The sequence below is a fragment of the Aotus nancymaae genome, unplaced genomic scaffold (genome assembly GCF_030222135.1).
Source record: "Aotus nancymaae isolate 86718 unplaced genomic scaffold, 86718_ANA_hifiasm-v0.15.2.pri h1tg000028l, whole genome shotgun sequence".
NCBI lineage: Eukaryota > Metazoa > Chordata > Mammalia > Primates > Aotidae > Aotus > Aotus nancymaae.
In genome coordinates, this window is record NW_026988441.1 from 819,440 (window position 1) to 841,034 (window position 21,595).

The window sequence follows — 21,595 nt, forward strand, 5'->3', positions numbered from 1 at the left end:
AGGGGGCAGATCAACTGAGGTCAGGAGTTGGAGAGCAGCCTGGCCGACGTGGTGAAACCCCATCTTTACTAAAAATACAAAGAAAAAAAAAAAAGCTTAGCTGGGCATGGTGATGTACAGTTTTAATCCCAGCTACTCAGGAGGCTGAGGTAGGAGAATCTCTTGAACCGGGAGGGGAGGATGCAGTGAGCCGAGATCAGACCCTTGTGCTCCAGTCCAGGTGGAGTAGACTGGTTTTGTTTCCAGACTCCGTCTCAAAAACAAAATGAAACAACACAAAAAATCTGTATCTATATCTATCTATCTATCTATATATTACTAGAGCTATTCTTGAAGATCCTGTTTCCAATTTTTTGGCCCATGGGGTTATTCAATTATGAAATATTGGAGGAACTGTTCTATGATTTTTTAAAAGGGACTATCCCATTATACATTCACAGCAACAGTGCAAAAGGCTTTTTCACCTTAGCATTTAAAAAAAAATTGATTGATTATTTTCTGAGACAGAGTTTCACTCTTGATGCCCAGGTTGGAGTGCAATGGTGTGATCTCTGCTTACTGCAACCTCCGCCTCCTGTATTCAAGTGATTCTCCTGCCTCAGCTTCCCGGGTAGCTGGGATTACAGGCTTGTGCCACCACGTCTGGCTAATTGTGTATTTTTAGTAGAGATGGAGCTTCTCCATGTTGGTCAGGCTGGTCTCGAACTCCTGACCTGAGATGATCCACCCGTCTCAGCCTCCCAAAGTGAGTCTCTGCTCCTGGCCGTGTCTGCATTTTTACCAACACTTCCTGTCTATTCCTATGGATGCTAAATCTTTTAATGCACTTGAGATGATGTTTCATTGTAGTTATTGTTTTTTCCTACATGCTACGTTTTTTTTTGTTTTTTTGTTTGTTTGTTTTGGTGCTTATTTATTCTATGCTTATTGGTGATTTGTCTGTCCAGAAATGTGTATGCAGTTCCTAGACTCATTTTCTAATTGTGTTTTTTGATTTTTGTTGCCAACTTGTAAACATTCCTTGTATTTTCTAAATATTAATCCCCGATGAGATATATAATGTCCACGGTTTTCTCATGGAATCTTTCTTTTTTTTTTTCTTTTTGAGACGGAGTGTAGCTCTGTCGCCCAGGATGGAGTCCAGTGGCGCGACCTTGAGTCACTGCAAACTCCGCCTCCCAGGTTCAGGCGATTCTCCTGCCTCAGCCTTCCGAGTAGCTGGGATTATGTCCTCCTAATTTTTGTATTTTCAGTAGAGACAGGGTTTTACCATATTGGTCAGGCTGGCCTCGAACTGCTAACGTTGTGATTTGCCCACCTCAGCCTCCCACAATGCTGGGATTACAGGCATGAGTCACCGTGCCCAGTCTTCCATGGAGTCTTTGGTGATTTCCTCCTATCAGATGATGTCTTCTGTGAACACAGAGCATTTTACTTTTTTTCTCACTGCTTGGCATTTCTTTCTTTTTCTTGTGTCTGATTTCTTCAGTCAGGATTCCAGTAACATGCTGACTAGAAATAACAAAAGCAGGCTTCTTAGTCTCTTTCCTGATCTTAGAGGAAGAGATTTCAGGCTTTCGCCATCCACTGTGATGGTAACCGTGGGCTTCTCCTAAATGGTCTTTATTATGTTGAGGTAGGTTTTTTGTATTCTGTGTGTATTGAGTGTTTTTATTTCAAAATAATGTTGAGTTTTTGATTTTCCATAGTTTGTTTATAATGTGTCTCTTCAATGGTGTGCTGGGGTTCATTCAGAAAGTAGTGATCTTACCATTTATTTCACTTTTTTTTTTTTTTTTTTTTTAATTGCATTTTAGGTTTTGGGGTACATGTGAAAAACATGCAAGGTTGTTGCTTAGGTGCATACGTGGCAGTGTGATTTGCTGCCTTCCTCCCCTTCACCCATATGTGGCATTTCTCCCCATGCTATCCCTCCCCAATTCCCCACCCCCCCGCTGTCCCCCGCACTCCCCCACAACAGACCCCCATGTATAGTGCTCCCCTCCCTGTGTCCATGTGTTCTCCTTGTTCAACACCCGCCTATGAGTGAGAACATGTGGTGTTTGATTTTGTGTTCTTGTGTCAGTTTGCTGAGAATGATGGTTTCCAGGTTCATCCATGTCCCTACAAAGGACGCGAACTCCTCGTTTTTAATGGCTGCATAATATTCCATGGTGTATATGTGCCACATTTTTCCTGTCCAGTCTATCATCGATGGGCATTTGGGTTGGTTCCAGGTCTTTGCTATTGTAAACTGTGCTGCTATGAACATTCGTGTGCATGTGTCCTTATAGTAGAACGATTTTATTTCACTTTTTATATTGTGTGCTGGTGGTAAGTAGAAGTCGTGGCTTTTTTCTTAAGAGGGACTTGTTTAGAATTCTGTAGGCTGTATAAATGTACTACTGTTTGCTTGCTGGTTTCGTCATTGGTTACAATATTAATTAATTTTTTATTTTTTTTGAGACAGAGTCTTGCTCTGTCACCCACAATGGAGTACAGTGGCACGATCTCAGCTCACTGCAGCCTGTTTCTCCTGGATTCAAGCAGTTCTCTGTCTCAGCCTCCTGAGTCACTGGGATTATAGGCGCCCCCTACCACACTGGCTGCTTTTTGTATTGTTAGTAGAGACAGGGTTTCACCATCTTGGCCAGTCTAGTCTTGAACTCTGACCTTGTGATCCACCCACCTCAGCCTCCCAAAGTGCTGGGATTACAGGCGTGATCCACCGCACCTGGCCTAAAATCAGTTTTTGTTTTTTTTTTGAGACAGAGTCTCACTGTGTCACTAACGCTGGATTGCAATGGCGTGGTCTTGGCCCACTGCCACGTTTGTCTTCTGGGTTCAAGCAGTTCTCCCAGCTCAGACTCCTGAGTAGCTGGGTCTGAAGGTGTGTGCCACCACACCCAGCTAAATTTTGTATTTTTAATAGAGACGGGGTTTTGCTTAGTTGGCCAAGCCGATCTTGAACTCCTGACATCATGATCCATCTGCCTTGGCCTCCCAAAGTGCTGAAATAACAGGCGTGAGCCACCACACCTGACTGACTAATTTTTATGATTTTACATACGGCTTTTTGGTATGTGGTCTGCAATATAACTGACACACTCCACTTGGTAATGTCAGAAAGTGCCGCTGGGCACAGGGGCTTATGACTGTAATCCCAAGACTTTGGGAGGCTGAGGCAGGTGGATCCCTTGAGGTCAGGAGTTTGAGACCAGCCTTGCCAACATTGTGAAATCTTACCTCTAATAATACAAAAATTAGCCGGGCATGGTGAGGCCTGCCTGTAATTCCAGCTATTCAGGAGGCTGAGGCAGAAGAATCGTTTGAACCCAGGAGATGGAGGTTGCGGTGAGCAGAGGTGTCGCCATTGCACTCCAGCCTGGGGGACAGAGCAAGACTGTCTCAAAAAAATAAAAATATAAATGTTTTCTTTAAAAAAAGTCACAAAATACCTGTTCTCCCTGGATATATGTAATTTTATGACATTTATTTAGTAAAATATTATATTAATATTTTCCTTTTTTTTTTCTTTTTTTTTGAGATGAAGTCTCGGCTGGGTGTGGTGTCTCATGCCTGTAATCCCAGCACTTTGGGAGGCCGATGCCGGGGAATCACGAGGTCAGGCATTCGAGACCAGCCTGGCCAAGATACTGAAACTTTGTCTCTACTAAAAATACAAAAATTACCTGGGTGCGGTGGCTGGTGCCTGTCATCCCAGCTATTCGGGAGGCTGAGGCAGGAGAATCGCTTGAAACCGGGAGGCAGAGGTTGCAGTGGCCGAGATCGCACCATTGCACTCCAGCCTGGGCGACAGAGTGAGACTCCTTCTCATAATAAATAAATAAATAAATAAATAATAGAAATGGAGTCTCACTCTGTCACCCAGGATGAAGTGCAGTGGTGCAATCTCGATTCACTGAAACTTCTGCCTTCCAGGTTCAAGTGATTCTTTTGCGTCAACCCCTCGAATAGCTGTGACTATGGGTGTGGGCCACCAGGCCTGGCCAATTTTTGTAATCATGTCATCACTTCTCAGGGCTATTCTTGTTTCACAGTAGAAAATTTCCATTGATTTTGGTTATGCTTACATGAGCTTGTTGTGGATTATTTATCAATACAGTGTACTATATGGTTCTTGAGCATTTATTTGTATACAGTAAATGTGCTGTAAATATGAAGAATATAAATTTTTCAATTTATTGAGGTGACAGTGATACGTTTTTTGCCAGTTGTCATACACTTTAGGGTCATAATGGAAAAATGCTCCTTCCTTGAGGCTTACAGATGTTTGTGCCCTGTCACTGTGTGGTCATGATACTGGAATAGGCTTCTGTGGAAATGACTTGAAGTACATGTCATCGACCTTTATTTATTAAAGAATCTCACTCCTTTTGTGTTCCTCAACTTTGAAGATCATGTTTGGGAAACTTTTCTGTGTAATATTTACACATTTCAGTATTATTTACCGTCTGTACTCAATTGCAAACCTGTTGGTGTTTCTATTTTGTAGATATCTCTTCCAAATGCATGATGAAGAAGAAGTTCTCAACAGCACAGGGCAATACAGAAATGTTCCACACAGGGACATTGGAAACGCATGCAAGTCATCACATTGGAGACTTTTGCTTCCAGGAAATTGAGGAAGATATTCATGACTTTGAGTTTCAGAGGGAAGAAGAGGAAAGAAATAGCCAAGAAACTCCCATGACAAAAATGAAAAAGTTCACTAGTAGTTCAGAGCGATCCGATCAAAGGCATGCCGGAAACAAGCCTATTGAAGATGAGCTTGGATTAAGCTTTCATTCACATCTGCCTGAACTGCGCATATTTAAGACTGAAGGGAAAATTGGTAATCAAGTAGAGAAGTCTACCAACGATGCTTCCTCAGTTTCAACATCCCAAAGGATTTCTTGTAGGCCCCAAACCCATATTTCTATTAACTATGAAAATAATTTCCTCCGTTCTTCATTACTTACACATCGACAGGACGTACGCATGACGGAAAATTTTTTCCAATATAGTGAGAGTGGTAAAGCATTTCATTGTAGCTCACTCTTAAGGAAACATCAGATAATCCATTTAGGAGAGAAACAATATGAATGTGATACATGTGGAAAAGTCTTTAATCAGAAGCGATACCTTGAACGCCATCGTAGATGTCACACTGGTGAGAAACCTTACAAGTGTAATGAGTGTGGCATGAACTTCGGTCGGCCGTCAATCCTTGCACGCCATCGCAGACTTCATACTGTAGAGAAACCTTCCAAGTGTGATGAGTGTGGCAGGACCTTTGGTCAAAATTCAGCCCTTGTATTTCATAAGGCAGTTCATACCGGAATGAAATCTTACAAGTGTAATGAATGTGGCAAGGTTTTTAAATACCCATCAATCCTTGCATTTCATCGTAGATTTCATACTGGAGAGAAACCTTACACATGTGAAAAATGTGACAAAGGTTTCAGTCGGAAATTAGAACTTAAAAGACATAGGGAAATTCATGGAGAGAAACGATGCCAATGTAAGGTCTGTGACAAGGCTTTCAGGGTTCCTTCACACCTGACACAACATACTAGAACTCACACTGGAGAGAAACCTTACAGGTGTAATGAATGTGGCAAGTTTTTCAGTCAAAAATCAACCCTTGCATGTCATCGTAGAGTTCATACTGGAGAGAAACCTTACAAGTGTAATGAATGTGGCAAGTGTTTTAGTCAAAAATCAACCCTTGCATGTCATCATAGAGTTCATACTGGAGAGAAACCTTACAAATGTGAAGGATGTGACAAAATTTTCAGGTGGAAACAAGACCTTGGAATTCATAAAAGAATTCATACTGGAGAGAAACCATACCAATGTAAGGTTTGTGACAAGGCTTTCAGGCGTGATTCGCACCTGACACGCCATATGAGAGTTCACACTAGAGAGAAACCTTAGAAGTGTAATGAAGGCCGGGCGCGGTGGCTCACGCCTGTAATCCCAGCACTTTGGGAGGCCGAGGCGGGTGGATCACGAGATCAAGAGATCGAGACCATCCTGGTCGACATCGTGAAACCCCGTCTCTACTAAAAATACAAAAAATTAGCTGGGCACGGTGGCGCGTGCCTGTAATCCCGGCTACTCGGGAGGCTGAGGCAGGAGAATTGCCTGAACCCAGGCGGCGGAGGTTGCGGTGAGCCGAGATCGCACCATTGCACTCCAGCCTGGGTAACGAGCGAAACTCCGTCTCAAGAAAAAGAAAAACAAAAAAGAAGAAGAAAGTATTGATTCAGACAAGGGAACCTATTTTACTGCACTTGTGATTAAAAAGTTGACTCAAGGCACACGTGGTGTCGCCGGTGCTGCCTCCCGCTCGTCCCAGACCCAGCGCCTGCCGTCATGGCTCCTGGCCAGCTCGCCTTGTTCAGTGTCTCTGACAAAACTGGCCTTGTGGAATTTGCAAGAAACCTGACCTCTCTCGGTTTGAATCTGGTCGCTTCCGGAGGGACTGCAAAAGCTCTCAGGGATGCTGGTCTGGCAGTCAGAGATGTCTCTGAGTTGACAGGATTTCCTGAAATGTTGGGGGGACGTGTGAAAACTTTGCATCCTGCAGTGCATGCTGGAATCCTGGCTCGCAATATCCCAGAAGATAAAGCTGACATGGCCAGACTTGATTTCAATCTTAGAAGAGTTGTTGCCTGCAATCTCTATCCCTTTGTGAAGACAGTGGCTTCTCCAGGTGTAACTGTTGAGGAGGCTGTGGAGCAAATTGACATTGGTGGAGTAACCTTACTGAGAGCTGCAGCCAAAAACCACGCTCGAGTGACAGTGGTGTGTGAACCTGAGGACTATGTGGCAGTGTCCACAGAGATGCAGAGCTCCGAGAGCAAGGACACCTCCTTGGAGACTAGACGCCAGTTAGCCTTGAAGGCATTCACTCATACGGCACAATACGATGAAGCAAGTTCAGATTATTTCAGGAAACAGTACAGCAAAGGCATATCTCAGATGCCCTTGCGGTATGGAATGAACCCTCATCAGACCCCTGCCCAGCTGTACACAGCGAAGCCCAAGCTTCCCATCACAGTTCTAAATGGAGCCCCTGGATTTATAAACCTGTGCGATGCTTTGAATGCCTGGCAGCTGGTGAAGGAACTCAGAGAGGCGTTAGGTATTCCAGCCGCTGCCTCTTTCAAACACGTCAGCCCAGCAGGCGCTGCGGTTGGAATTCCACTCAGTGAAGATGAGGCCAGAGTCTGCATGGTCTTTGATCTCTATAAAACCCTTACACCCATTTCAACGGCATACGCACGAGCAAGAGGGGCTGATAGGATGTCGTCATTTGGCGATTTTGTGGCATTGTCTGACGTTTGTGATGTACCAACTGCAAAAATTATTTCCAGAGAAGTCTCTGATGGTATAATTGCCCCAGGATATGAAGAAGAAGCCTTGACAATACTTTCCAAAAAGAAAAATGGAAACTACTGTGTTCTTCAGATGGACCAGTCTTACAAACCAGATGAAAATGAAGTTCGAACTCTCTTCGGTCTTCATTTAAGCCAGAAGAGAAATAATGGTGTCGTCGACAAGTCATTATTTAGCAATGTTGTCACCAAGAATAAAGATCTGCCAGAGTCCGCCCTCCGAGACCTCATCGTAGCCACCATTGCTGTCAAGTACACTCAGTCCAACTCCGTGTGTTACGCCAAGAACGGGCAGGTTATCGGCATTGGAGCCGGACAGCAGTCTCGTATACACTGCACCCGCCTTGCAGGAGATAAGGCAAACTACTGGTGGCTTAGACACCATCCACGAGTGCTCTCGATGAAGTTTAAAACGGGAGTGAAGAGAGCAGAAATCTCCAATGCCATCGATCAATACGTGACTGGAACCATTGGCGAGGATGAAGATTTGATAAAGCGGAAGGCCCTGTTTGAGGAAGTCCCTGAATTACTCACTGAGGCAGAGAAGAAGGAATGGGTTGACAAACTGAGTGAAGTTTCTGTCAGCTCTGATGTCTTCTTCCCTTTCAGAGATAATGTAGACAGAGCTAAAAGGAGTGGTGTGGCGTACATCGCGGCTCCCTCCGGCTCTGCTGCTGACAAAGTTGTGATTGAGGCCTGCGATGAACTGGGAATCATCCTCGCTCATACGAACCTTCGGCTCTTCCACCACTGATTTTATCACACCCTGTTTTATGGTTTGCTTATATGTAGGTGAAGAGTCACACGTGAAACTTGGAGAATAACTTTAAAAAAAAATAAAACAGTACATCTTCATCACTAAAAAAAAAAAAAAAAGTTGACTCAAGACTCAAGTATTAGACATAAAGTGGGAATATCATATTCCTTGATGTCCATCTTCCTCAGGAAGAGTAGAGAGGATGAACCAAACTCTCAAAAGTCACCTAAATTAGTCCTAGAAATCTGGTTACCCCAAACTAAATACCTTCCCATTGCACTGTTAAGAAATGAGAACTGCCCCTTGGAATGACATTGACCTATCGCCTTGTGTAATGTACGAGTTGCCCTACTTACATTTCGCCACTGTGCTTCCTACATTTGAAAAATAAAGATCAGTTTCTCATAAATTACATATTTGGTCTCTCCTCTATCTTTTCTTCTCCTAAAACCAGAGGTCTTCTAGCACAGGCACCACCCCTGGAATTCCCAGTACACCAGCAGCAACCTGGAGACCATGTTTTCTTTTTCTTTTTTCTTTTTTTCTCCTGAGACAGAGTCTCACTCTGTTACCCAGGCTAGAGTGTACTGGCAGGATATCTACTCACTGCAACCTCTTCCTCTTGGGTTCAAGTGATTCTCCTGCCTCAGCCTCCTGAGTAGCTGGGACTACTGGTGCACGCCACAACGCCAGGCTAATTTGTTTAATTTTTAGTAGCAACTAGGTTTCACTGTGTTAGCCAGGTTGGTATCAAACTCCTGACCTCATGATCCACCTGCCTCAGCCTCCCAGCCTGCTGGGATTACAGGTGTGAGCCACCGCACCTGGCTGAGACCACGTTTTCATCAAAAGGTTAAAAGAAAAGAAGCTTGAGCCAGCTTGGGAGGGACCCTACCTTGTGTCTGTAACCACTGAGACTGCAGTCCATACCCGAGTCAAGAAAGCATCATTGGTTCCAGAATCATGGGCTACCGTTTCAGGAAGTAATTCTACCAAAATGAAGCTAAGAAAAATCTAACCTTCCTGTATTTACTGTTCTGTTACTTTTTCCTATCCAATAGTTAGCTATTTCATCATTAATGTAACCAGATCAAGCTCACCCTGAATTATGACTTTTGATGCTGGTTTAGTCATGCCCTGCAGTAAATTTACAGAACCAAAGACAGCTTACTGCTTCTGAGAAATATCTCTGCCCTTCCTGGACCTCCTGACATTGGAAGGATATATTGGATTCTTGCACAGATCATAATCCCGAGAGAAGCAGTTGTGTTAGCTGGTGGGAATGGGATTCTTGTCCTTCCCGAACAGATTCCCTCTGTTCTACTTGGTCCAGTGTCCTATGGAGCACTAAAGCTCTTGGTGGGACTGTTCCCACAAGCCTTTGCCAGTCCTTAAGACCATTTATTCATTTCACCAAAGGGGTCGCTTTTCCCAATTGTTGATACAACCAATGTAGTCCTGTACAGCTTACTAACACTATTGTAACATTTCAAAATACCTGTCTTTCATTAGGTTGTATTTATGGTAGAGGGGCCAACACCTCAGGAAAGGACCCTAGGGGCGGCGTTGAAATACGTTTTGTTGCTCCTTCACCACCTCTATCCCATCCTCCTCATACTGTGCCCCCACATACCTAGTGCCAAGACCAAAGTAGACATAGTAGAGGTAAAAGATTTAAAGGAAAGTTTAACTATTGAGACGGTACCAAGATGCAAACGCCTGGCCGGAATGGATTAAACATTCCATTTGCACTTTAAACAAAAGTGATTGTTGGCTTGTGCGCTTGGTAGACCAGAGGCCCAAATTGTCCCCTTTCCACTTGGATGGTCCTCTAGTCAACCAGACATAAACTGTACGGTAGCTCTTTTTCAAGACTCCACAACCCGGAGTAATGAATAGTGCCAAACTCTCTCTGCTATTTTCGGAAGTTCAGCACCCTGTGGGGCAGCCCCCGAGGGCCGTCCAGCTTCCAGCTTCCAAGACCAGTTTTGCCTCGTGTCTGTCATGACAGGAAGAGAACTTGGCATTCCTTGGAAACTCCACAGGATGCAGTGAGATCAAGTCTTTCCAAGAGTTTACCCCTCAGTCTGCCCTTATCCATCCTGGATCGGATGTCTGGTGCTATTGTGTTGGACTTTGATCAGACACTGCCAAATGACCGAAATGGTACTTGCACTCTAATTCAATTGGCTATCCGTTTCACCCTGGCATTTCATCCACCAAAGAAAATAACAGCTAAGCATGGCTGTACAAGGAGTGTTCCTTGTGTCTTTTGATCCTAGTGTTTATATAGATGCCATTGGGGTGCCATGGGGAGTAACACATAAATTTAAAGCTCGGAGTCAATTAGCTGAACGTTTTGAGTCCTTATTTGGGATAGAAAGTGTTACTAAAAATGTAGACTGGATGAATTATATTTATTACAACCAGCAACAATTTGTTAATTATACAAGAGGTGCAATTAAAGGAATGGAGTAGCTGAGAAGTTAGGATCCACCTGGGAAAACAATAGCATTAGACATGATATTAGCAGAGAAAGGTGGAGTTTGCGTCATGATTGAAGCTCAATGTTGTACTTTCATCCCCAATAACACTGCCCCGGATGGAACTCTAACTCAGAAAGCAGAGGCGGTGGGAGCAAGGCCGAGAGATGCACACGTCCGGCCCGGCCCCGCCCTCTGCTGGTTCTGAGGGGCAAGGTCTCTCCGCCTCTCGCCCCGCCCCTACGTGGCCCAGGCCCCGCCCACCTGCCCACGGGCCGCTCAGGCGTGGCTTCGGTCCTGCGCAGATTCGCGCAAACCCGGAAACGGATGGCGTAGAGTGAAGCTCCCACCGCGGCCCGTGAGTTTTACTCTTTGGTATTAACTCTGCGCTTCCCAGGTCCCAAGCTGATCTGTATCTGGGTCGTGGGGACCCATAGACCTGGAAATTGTCTCGCATCTTCCTTCACGCAGAGCAAATTGAGACTCCCTGAGAGTCCGGGGGTCTCTTCCTTTTGGGCTGAAAGTCGCCCGAGGCTGGTCCCCACCCGGTTTTTCTGCTATGGAGCAATATATACACGTTCTGTCGCATAGTTTTCCTGCTCAAAACCTTTTTCTGACTCCTCCCGCCCCTCGCTTTTTGAAGTCCTCACCCGAGAGGTGGATTCCCGCCCTGGGCGCCCTAAACCCTCATGGGTCCCTGGAGTGCAGCGCCGCGGTCCCAGTCCCGGGGAGGCCGCGTCCTCTGCCTGGTCCTGGGATACCGCAGACCCCCACTCTTGTAAGACTAAGGCGCCATCGCCCTCCCTTCCCTCCTCGTGAGGGCCCTGCCGCTTCTCAGATCTCCCCTCCGCAGTCACCGCTTTTCCTGCGTCCGCACTGGGGAGGTGCCCGGGGCCTGGACACGGGATGTTCTTGCCCGCCCAGCTCCGGCCCCTGTAAAAATGTGCTTCTCCGGTATGCAGGCGTCTTACTCCAAACCCTCCTGTGATTGTGTGGGCCAAAGACATCAGGAGACAGAGAGCAATGGGAAACCTGAGTCTGAGAAAAGAGGAATGAGAAACACCCATAACAGATGGCAAAGTAGAGGATGGGTGAGGGATTTGCCAAGAGACAGCAAAAGTTGAAAAAAAAAAAAAAAGCAGGAAGGAAAAAGCAACTGCAGACATGTAGAGAAAAGCGAGATGTAGAGAGAGATGAAGGACAGCAAGGTAGGGATGGGGCAGCAAAGAGGGAGGCTCATGAGAGTGAGGGAGACGAGGAGGGATTTGGAGCCGGGGCAGACAGAGCAGAGGGTGCTGGTGGCAAGGAGAACAGAGGGAACCACAGCAGGGAGGACACCTGGGGACGTGGGGTGCCAGAGAGTGGGGACGGGGGTATAGCAGGGAAGAGAGAATTTAACAGGTAGAGCAGAGGAGGGGCAGAGAGCGGAGAAGAGGCAGAAATATATAGAGATTGAGGACGACTGGGGAGAAGGAGCAACAAGAGGTTAAATAAGATGGGAGGATGGAGCAGAAAAGGTGGAAGAGAAGGAATAGAGGGGAGAAGGGGATAAACAGCAGGAGAGGAGAGGTGTACAGAGTGAGGAGCAGAATCCCAGGGAAAAGGAAAAGAGCTAGAGGCTGGGCGTGGTGGCTCACACCTGTCATCCCAGCACTTTGGGAAGCCAAGGCGGGTAGATCACCTGAGGTTCAGAGTTCGAGCCCAGCCTGACCAACATGGAGAAATCTTGTCTCTACTAAAAATACAACATTAGCTGGGCGTGGTGGCTCATGTCTGTAATCCCAGCTACTACAGGGGCTGAGGCAGGAAAATTGCTTGAACCTGGGAGGCGGAGGTTGCAGGAAAAAACAAACAAACAACAACAACAACAACCACAAGAGCTAGAGAGAGAAGGGGAGAATGAGAGAGATGTTGCGAACTGGGGAGGGACGCAGAGTAGTGAAGAAAGAGAGGTGGGCGCAGTGGCTCCCGCCTGTAATCTGAGGCAAGGGGATTGATGGAGTGCAGGAGTTCCAGACCAGCCTGGGCAGCATAGTGAGACCCTATCTCTGACACTCTCTTTTTTTTTTTTTTTTTTTTTGTTTGTTTTTTGAGACGGAGTTTTGCTGCTGTTACCCAGACTGGAGTGCAATGGCGGGATCTCAGCTCGCCTCAACCTCTGCCTGCTGGGTTCAAGCAATTCTCTTGCCTCAGTCTCCTGAGTAGCTGGGACTACAGGCGCGTACCACCATGCCCAGCTAATTTTTGTATTTTTAGTAGAGACGGTGTTTCACCATGTTGACCAAGATGGTCTCGATCTCTTGACCTCGTGAGCCACCCACCTCGGCCTCCCAAAGTGCTGGGATTATAGGCGTGAGCCACCGCTCCAGGCCATCTCTGACACTCTCTCACACACACACACACACACTAACTGCACATGATGGTGCACACCTGTACTCCCAGCCACTCTGCAGGCTGAGGCAGGAGAGTCACTTGAGCCCAGGAGATCCAGCCTGCAGTCAGCTGTGATCATGCCACTGTACTCCAGCCTGGTCAACAGAGCCAGACCCTGTCTCAGAAGAAAAAAAGGGTTCGGAGATTTTGGGTTCAGATAAGTGGATGAATTCATTGGATATGATTAGTTGGGACATGTTGACCTCATAAGTTATATTATCTAATAACTTAGAACTTAAAAAAATTTTACAGATGAGATTGAGAATTTAAATATTCCTATCTATAAGACATGTGCATTCTGTAAAGCTTGGCATCAGAGGTTAGCTTCCACTTGGAATCCCTATTCTTCCAAAGGGCCGTGATTTATTCAGTTGTGAGTCACTTTTGTCCCTTTTCCCAGGGTGGGGTAGAAAGTAGGGCAGTGAAGTGGGAAAAAAATCACTTTATGGGCTGGGCACAGTGACTCACGCCTGTAATCCTAGCACTTTAGGACGCTAAGGTGGGTGAATCACCTGAGGTCTGGAGTTCGAGACCAGCCTGACAAACATGGAGAAAACCTGTCTCTACTAAAAATACAAAATTACCTGGGCGTGGTGCATGCCTGCAATCCCAGCTTCTTGGGAGACTGAGGCAGGAAAATCACTTGAACCCAAGAAGCAGAGATTTCAGTGAGTGGAGATTGCACCATTGCACTCCAGGCCAGGAAACAAGAGTGAAACTTTATCTCAAAAAAGCAAAATGAAACAAAAAATACTTTCTGTGATTACATAATGCTTATAATTTAATTAATATTTTAAGGCAGGGTGTGGTTCTGCGGCTCAGGCTGGAGTGCAGTGGGGTGATCTGTAACTGCAGCCTCAACCTGGTAGGCTCAAGTGATCCTCCTAACTCAGCCTCCCGAGTAGGTGAAACCGCAGGCATGAGCCACCAAGCCTGACTAGGTTTTGTATTCTTGTGTGTGTGTGGAAATGGGATATCACTCTGTTTCCCAGGCTGGTCTCAAAATCCTGAGCTCAAAGGATCCTCCTGTCTTGGCCTCCCAAAGTACTGGGATTGCAGTTGGGATTACAGGGATGAGCCACTGCACCTGGCCTACATAGCACTATTTTTTTTTTTTAAATGGAGATTTGCTCTTGTTGCTCAGACTGGAATATAATGGAATAATCTTGGCTCACCATAACCTGTGCCTCCTGGGTTCCAGTGATTCTCCTGCCTCAGCCTCCTGAGTAGCTTGTATTACAGGTGCCTGTCACCGTGTCCGGCTAATTTTTGTATTTTTAGTAGAGACAGGGTTTCACCATGTTGGCCAGGCTGGTTTCAAACTCTCAACCTTAGGGTGTCTGCGTGCCTCAGCCTTCCAAAGTTCTGGGATTACAGCGAGAGCCACGCCCCCGGCCTCCCTCTGCTTTTTTACTGGTCAGCTCTCTTGTTGTTTTTTTCATTATTGAAAGTCGTATGTTGAAATGATCTAGTATTGCTGTGGAGCAGTTTATTGGATTATGTAAACATTGGCTTTGTACATGGAGCTCTGATAGTCATGCATATCTATCTCTAGTTTTTTTATTAACTTTTTTTTTTTTTTTTTTTTTTTTTTTTGAGACGGAGTTTCGCTCTCGTTACCCAGGCTGGAGTGCAACGGCACGATCTCGGCTCACCGCAATCTCCGCCTCCTGGGTTCAGGCAATTCTCCTGCCTCAGCCTCCTGAGTAGCTGGGATTACAGGCACGCGCCACCATGCCCAGCTAATTTTTTGTATTTTTAGTAGAAACAGGGTTTCACCATGTTGATCAGGATGGTCTCCATCTCTTGACCTTGTGATCCACCTGCCTCGGCCTCCCAAAGTGCTGGGATTACAGGCGTGAGCCACCACGCCCGGCTTTTTTTTTTTTTGAGATGGAATCTCACTCTGTCACCCAGGCTGGAGTGCAATGGCATGATCTTGGCTCACTGCAACCTCTGCCTCCCTGGTTCAAATGATTCTCCTGCCTCAGCCTCCCAAGTAGCTGGGATTACAGGTGCCTGCCACCATGCCTGGCTAATTTTTTGTATTTTTAGTAGAGATGGGGTTTCACTGTGTTGGCCAGGCTGGACTCAAACTCCCGACCTTGTTATCTGCCCGCCTCTGCCTCCCAAAGCGTTGGGATTACAGGCCTGAGCCACTGTGCTTGGCTGTCAGTCGATTCTTATTCCTTATAATGCTGTGTATTTTCTTGACCTCAGACATCAGAAGGTAGTGATCTTCACGTATTTCAGTTCTTATATTGTGTGCTGGTGGCAAGTAGAAGTTATGGCTTTTTTCTTAAGAGGAAATTGTTTAGAATTCTGCAGGCTGTATAAATGGTCTTATTATTTGCTTGCTGGTTTTTTTTTTTTTGAGACGGAATTTCACTCTTGTTACGTAGACTGGAGTGCAATGGCGTGATCTCGGCTCATCGCAACCTCAGCCTCCTGGGTTCAGGCAATTCTCCCGCCTCAGCCTCCCGGGTAGCTGGGACTACAGGCGCGCACCACCATGCCCAGCTAATTTTTGTATTTTTAGTAGAGACGGTGTTTCACCTTGTTGACCAGGATGGTCTTGATCTCTTGACCTCGTGATCCACCCGCCTCGGCCTCCCAAAGTGCTGGGATTACAGGCGTGAGCCACCATGCCCGGCCTTGCTTGCTGGTTTTATCATGGGTTACAATATTTTGCTAATTAATTTACATGATTTTACGTATGGCTTTTTGGTATCTGGTATGCAGTATAACTGACACACTCTACACAGTAATGTCACAAAGTGCCACTGGGTGCTGTGGGTCACACGTGTAATTTTTGGATTTTGGGAGGCCAAGGTAGGTGAATCACTTGAGGTCCGAAATTTGACACAAGTCTGGCCAACAAGGTGAAACCCTATCTCTACTAAAAATGCAAAAAATTGGGAGGGGCGAGGTGAGAAAAAAAAATAAAATTAAAAAAAAAAATGCAAAAAATTAGCCGGGCATGGTGGTGCATGCCTGTAATCACAGCTACTCAGGAGGCTGAGGCAGGAGAATTGCCTGCATGGGAGATTGTGCCATTGCACTCTAGGCTGATGTTAACAGAGTGACAAAAAAATAAAAATACAATTTTTAAAAAAAATCGCAATGTGCCTTTTCTGCATGGATATAGGTAATTTTATTCGGAAAAAAACATTTATTAACTTTTTTTGTTTTTTTGTGACGGAATCTCACTTTGTCGCCCAGGCTGGAGTGCAGTGGTGAAATCTCAGCTCATTGAAACCTCTGACTCTTGGGTTGAAGCAATTCTCCTGCCTCAGCCTCCTGAGTAGCTGGGATTACAGGTGTGCGCCACCACACAGTTAAATTTTGTAATCTTCTCAGTGCTATGATTGTGTGACAATACAGAATGTCCATTGATTTGGTTGAGCTTACGTGAGCTCGTTGTGGATTATTTACCAATGTAGTATATTGTGTGGTCCATTAGCATTTATTTGTATACAGTAAACATGCTGTCAATAGGAAGAATATTTATTTTTCTCTTCACTGATGTGACAGTGATATGTTTTTGCAAACTGTTACACACTTTATGGTCACAGTGGAAAAATATTCTGTGCTTTAGCCTCACACACGCCGGTGCCCTGTCAGTGTTTTCTCATGATACTGGAAATGGGCTTCCGTAGAGACATGATTTGAAGTACTTGCTATTGCCCTTTATTTATTAAAGAATCTTACTTTTTTGTGTGTTTCTAAACTTTGAAGATCGTGTTTGGGAAGTTTAAAATAAGTATTGTTTTTTGTGTCATATTTACACATTTCAGGATTATTTACCATGTCTACCTAATTGGAACCCTATTGGTGTTCATATTTTGTAGACATCTCTTCTAAATCCCAGCTATTCGGAGGCTGACGCAGGAGAATCGCTTCAATCCGGAAGGCCGCGGTTGCAGTAAGCCGAGATCCTGCCACCTTACTCTAGCCTTGGGGACAGAGCAAGACTCCGTCTCAGGGAAAGAAAAAAAGTAAAAAGTAAATAAGATAAAGTAATAGATCTCTTCCACAAATGTGCTGAGACAACTAACTGGATATCGACATGGAAAAGAATAATAACATTAAAAATTTTATTTTAAAAAGTTTAAAAAAAAAAAGATGAGGAAGGGAGCCCAGACTGGCCGGACCCAGAGGCTCAGTGATCCTCCCCCGGCTGCTTCCCGAGTAGCTGGAACCTGAGGCTCCCACCCTGCAGTGTTTAAGCAGCAGGTGGTGACCTCCTCCCGGGCCTGAGCACTCCGCCCCGCATCCCAGGCCTTGACCCTAAGACAGTCTCTGAAGCTGAGCACAGGGTGAACACTCCCTCCCGAGTGAACGGAAAATAGAAAGGGAGAGAATTTCTATTCTGTTCTGTGGGCCGCCAGCCTGAAATCGTACGTTCCGCCCACCTAGGGCCTTGCATTTCAAGCCTTCCTGGCCGGTCTTCTCACCAAACCCTGAAAAATAAAGGCGCTGGGAGGGAGCGTGAGAGACGCACAGGTTCAACCCCGTCCGGTCCTCTGCGATTTCTAAAGGGCAAGGTCTCTCCGCCTCGGGCCCCGCCCCCACCTCGCCAGGACCCCGCCCCCACCTCGCCGGGACCCCGCCCCCACCTCGCCGGGACCCCGCCCGTCTCCGCGTGGGTCCCGCCCAGGCTTGGCTTCCTTTCTGCGTGCGCAGATTCGCACAAACCGGAAGCGGATGTCGTGGAGGGGAGGTCACGCCGCAGCTTGTGAGTTTCGCTGTGTCTTGTAAAGTCTGCCTTTCCGAGGTCCCCGGGGTTCTGTACCTCGGACGTGGGGTCCCCACAGACTTGGAAATCTCCCCCATCTTCCTTCACCCAGAGCAAATTGAGACATTCTCGTGAGAGTCCGGGGGTCGCTTCCTTTAAGGTTGAAAGTCTCCCTGAGGCTGGTCCCGTCCCCGGTCTTTCCACCATAGGGCAATGTGTACACTGCCTATCGCGAAGTTTTCCTGCTCAAAATCTTTTTCTGAGGGCCGGGCGCGGTGGCTCACACCTGTAATCCTAGCACTTTGGGAGGCCGAGGCGGGTGGATCACCTGAGGTCAGGAGTTCAAGAGCAGCCTGGCCGTCATGGAGAAACCCCATCTTTCAAAACAAAACAAGAAAAACCTTTTTCTGACTCCTCCCGCCCCGCGCTTTTTAAAGTCCTCACCCTAGAGGTGGATTCCCGCCCTGGGCGCCTCCCACCCTCGCCCTAGTCGGCTTCTGGAGCACAGCGCCGCGGCCCCAGTCCCGCCCGGGGAGGTCGCTCCCCTGCCTGGTCCCGGGATCCTGCAGACCCCACCCTTGTCTTAAGGCCCCGTCGCCCCCACACTCCCTCCTTGTGCCGGGCCCTGCTGCTCCTCAGGTCTCCCCTCCGCAGTCACCGCTTCCTCTGAGCCCGCGTTGGGGAGGTGCCCAAGGTCTATCCTGTGACACGGGGTGTTCTTGCCCGCCCAGCTCCAGACCCTGGAAAATGCGCTTATAGGGGATGCAGGCGTCCTACTCCAAACCCTCCTGTGATTGTGTGGGCCAAAGGGATCAGGAGACAGAGAAGGCAGGAGAAAACCTGAGACAGAGAAAAGAAGGAGAGACACTGGGAACAGATGGCAAAGTAGAATATGGGTGAGGGATTTGCCAAGAGACAGCAAAAGAGAAAAAAAAAAAAGAGAGAGAGAAGAAAAGCAACTGGAAGAATGTAGAGAAAAGCGAGAGGTACAGAGATGAAGGAAGCAAGGTAGGGATGGGGCAGCAAAGAGGGAGGCTCACGAGAGTGAGGGAGAGGAGGAGGGACTTGGAGCCGGGGCAGACAGAGCAGAGGGAACCACAGCACGGAGGACACCTGGGGGTGTGGGGTGCCTGAAAGTGGGGACGGGGGCATAATGGGGAGAGCAGTGGAGGCGCAGAGATGGGAGAAGAGGCGGAAACATACTGAGATTGAACGACAAAGAGGCTAAATAAATTGGGAGAATGGAGCAGAAGTGATGGACGAGAAGGACTAGAGGGGAGAAGGGAATAAACAGCAGGAGAGGAGAGGGGTACAAAGTGAGGAGCAGAATCCCAGGGAAAAAGAAACAAGAGCGAGAGAGAGAAGGGGGAATAAGAGATATGTACAGAATTAGGGAGGGCAACAGTAACAAAGGGACTGGGCGCAGTGGCTGCCGCCTGTTATCCCAGCACTTTAGGAGACTGAGGCAAGGGGATATTTTTTTTTTTTCTGAGTCGGAATCTTGCTCTTGTTACCCAGGTTGGAGTACACGGCGCAATCTTGGCTCTCTACAACCTCGGCCTCCTGGGTTCAAGCGATTATCTTGCCTCAGCCTCCCGAGTAGCTGGTTTTACAGGCATGTGTACCACGCCTGGCTAATTTTTGTATTTTTAGTAGAGACGGGGCTTTTTCCGTGTTGGCCAGGCTGCTCTTGACCTCCTGACGTCCTTATCTGCCTGCCTCGGCCTCCCAAAATGCTGGGATTGCAGGCATGAACCACCGCACCTGGCCTAGATAAGGGGATTTCTTTCTTTCTTTCTTTTTTTTTTTTTTGCAATAATTTCAGTCTTAAGGTTATACCTGAAAGGGGGATTTCTTGAGTCTAGGAGTTTGAGGCCAACCTGGGCAACATAGTGAGACCCCAATCTCTGCCAAAAAAAGAAAACAAATTAACTGGGTGTGATGGTGTGCATTTGTAATCTCAGCTACTCTGGAGGCCAGGGCAGGAGAATCACTTGAGCACAGGAGGTCCAGGCTGCAGTGAACCGAGATTATGCCACTGTACTGCAGCATGGTCAAGAGAGTGGGACCCTGTCTCAAAAAAAAAAAAAAACAAAGGCAGTTTAGTTGAGTGGGTGAGTTCATTGGGTATGATTAGTTGTGACATGTTGGCTTCTGTGTATATAATCTACTGACTTAAAACTCGTTGAAATTCTACAGATGGAGAATTTTAACATTTCTATCTATAAGACTTATACTTTGTATAAATCTTGCCATCAGAGGTTAGCTTCCACTTGGAATCCCTGTTCAGCCAGAGGGCAGTGTCTTATTCAGTTTTTGTTTTTGTTTTTAAAAGATGGGGTTTCACCATGATGGCCAGGCTCTTGAACTCCTGACCTCATATGATCCACCCACCTCAGCCTCCCAAAGTGCTAGGATTACAGGCATGAGCCACCGTGCCCGGCTAGTTTTGTTTTTTTTTAAGACTGAGTCTTACTGTGTCACCTAGGCTGGAGGGCTGGAGTGCAGTGGCCCAATCCCGGCTCACTGCAACCTCCACCTCCCGGGTGGAAGCCATTTTTCTGCTTCAGTCAGCTAAGTGCTGGGACTCCAGGCGCCCACTGCCAGGCCTGGCTCATTTTTGTATTTCTGGTAGAGACGGGGTTTCACTATGTTGGTCAGGCTGGTCTTGAACTCCTGATATCGTGATCCACCTGCCCCGGCCTCCCAAAGTGCTGGGCTTACAGGGTTGAGCCACCGTGCCCGGCCTGTAAGTGACTCAGTTGTGAGTCACTGTCTTCCCTTTTCCCAGGCTGGGGTAGGAAGTTGGACAGTAAAGTGGGGGAAAAAAAAATCACTTTGTGTTATTACATAATACTTCTAATTTAATTAATTAATATTTTGAGACAGGGTCTGGCTCAAATGTTCAGGCTGGAGTGCAGTGGCGCGATCTCTAACTGCAGCCTCAGCCTCCTTAGCCTGCCGAGTAGCTGGGACCACAGGCATAAGCCACCAATTTCAGCTAGTTTTTGTATTTTTTTTTTTTTTTGTAGAAACCAGGTTTCACTATGTTTCCCAGGCTGGTCTGGAAATCTTGGGCTCTAAGGATCCTTCTGCCTTGGCCTCCCAAAGTACTGGGATTACAGGGATGAGCCACTGCACCTAGCCTACATAGCACTTTTTGAAGGGACATCAAGCTGGGCATGGTGGCTAACACCTGTAATCTTATCACTTTGGGAGACCGAGGTGAGTGGATCACGTAAGGTCAGGAGTTCATGACCAGTCTGGCCAAACATGGTGAAACTCTGTCTCTACTAAAAATACAAAAGTTAGCTTGGCGTGGTGGCACGCACCTGTAGTCCTAGCTACTTGGGAGTCTGCAGCACAAGAATCACTGTAACCTGGGAGGTAGATGTTGCAGTGAGCCACAATCCTGCCACTGCACTGCATCCTGGGTGGCAGAGTGCGGAACACTATCTCAAAACAACAACAACAAAAATGACATAAAAAACAAAAGGGACATCAAAAGTGCTTTTGTTCTCATTGTGTAATAGATTTCCTTTTTCTTCTTTCTGGTTTCTCTTCATTTCTTTCTTTCTTTAGTTTTTTTTGCAGTTTGAGTTAGAGATGAGTCTTAGTTTTAAACCTTTCTTTTTTAATACATAATCACTTCTGAAAGATGCCTTTGTGGTATCCTGTAATCAGCTGACATCATTCTTTTCTGTACATGTGTATGTTCCAGTTATTTTCCTGTTGATCCCAGAATTTGTTGGATTTTTTTTTAACAATTTCAAAATCA

At 46.5% G+C, this 21,595-nt stretch overlaps 3 protein-coding genes across 3 annotated transcripts in view; all 3 read left to right on the forward strand.

Annotated features, from left to right (window-relative positions):
- The window catches only part of LOC135276699 (zinc finger protein 888-like), a 94,522-nt gene that overhangs the window by 38,406 nt on the left and 34,521 nt on the right, over positions 1 to 21,595 (forward strand). The gene's annotated exons all lie outside the window — the stretch shown is intronic.
- On the forward strand, positions 663 to 8,575 carry LOC135276701 (zinc finger protein 888-like). Its single transcript, XM_064380839.1, has 3 exons — positions 663 to 745; positions 4,517 to 6,323; positions 8,294 to 8,575. The coding sequence occupies exon 2, from the start codon at positions 4,534 to 4,536 to the stop codon at positions 5,938 to 5,940; it is 1,407 nt and encodes a 468-aa protein (XP_064236909.1). The 5' UTR covers positions 663 to 745; positions 4,517 to 4,533; the 3' UTR covers positions 5,941 to 6,323; positions 8,294 to 8,575.
- Positions 6,255 to 8,188, forward strand: LOC135276697 (bifunctional purine biosynthesis protein ATIC-like). The gene has a single exon (XM_064380830.1). It carries the CDS (start codon positions 6,382 to 6,384, stop codon positions 8,158 to 8,160), a length of 1,779 nt encoding a protein of 592 aa, XP_064236900.1. The 5' UTR covers positions 6,255 to 6,381; the 3' UTR covers positions 8,161 to 8,188.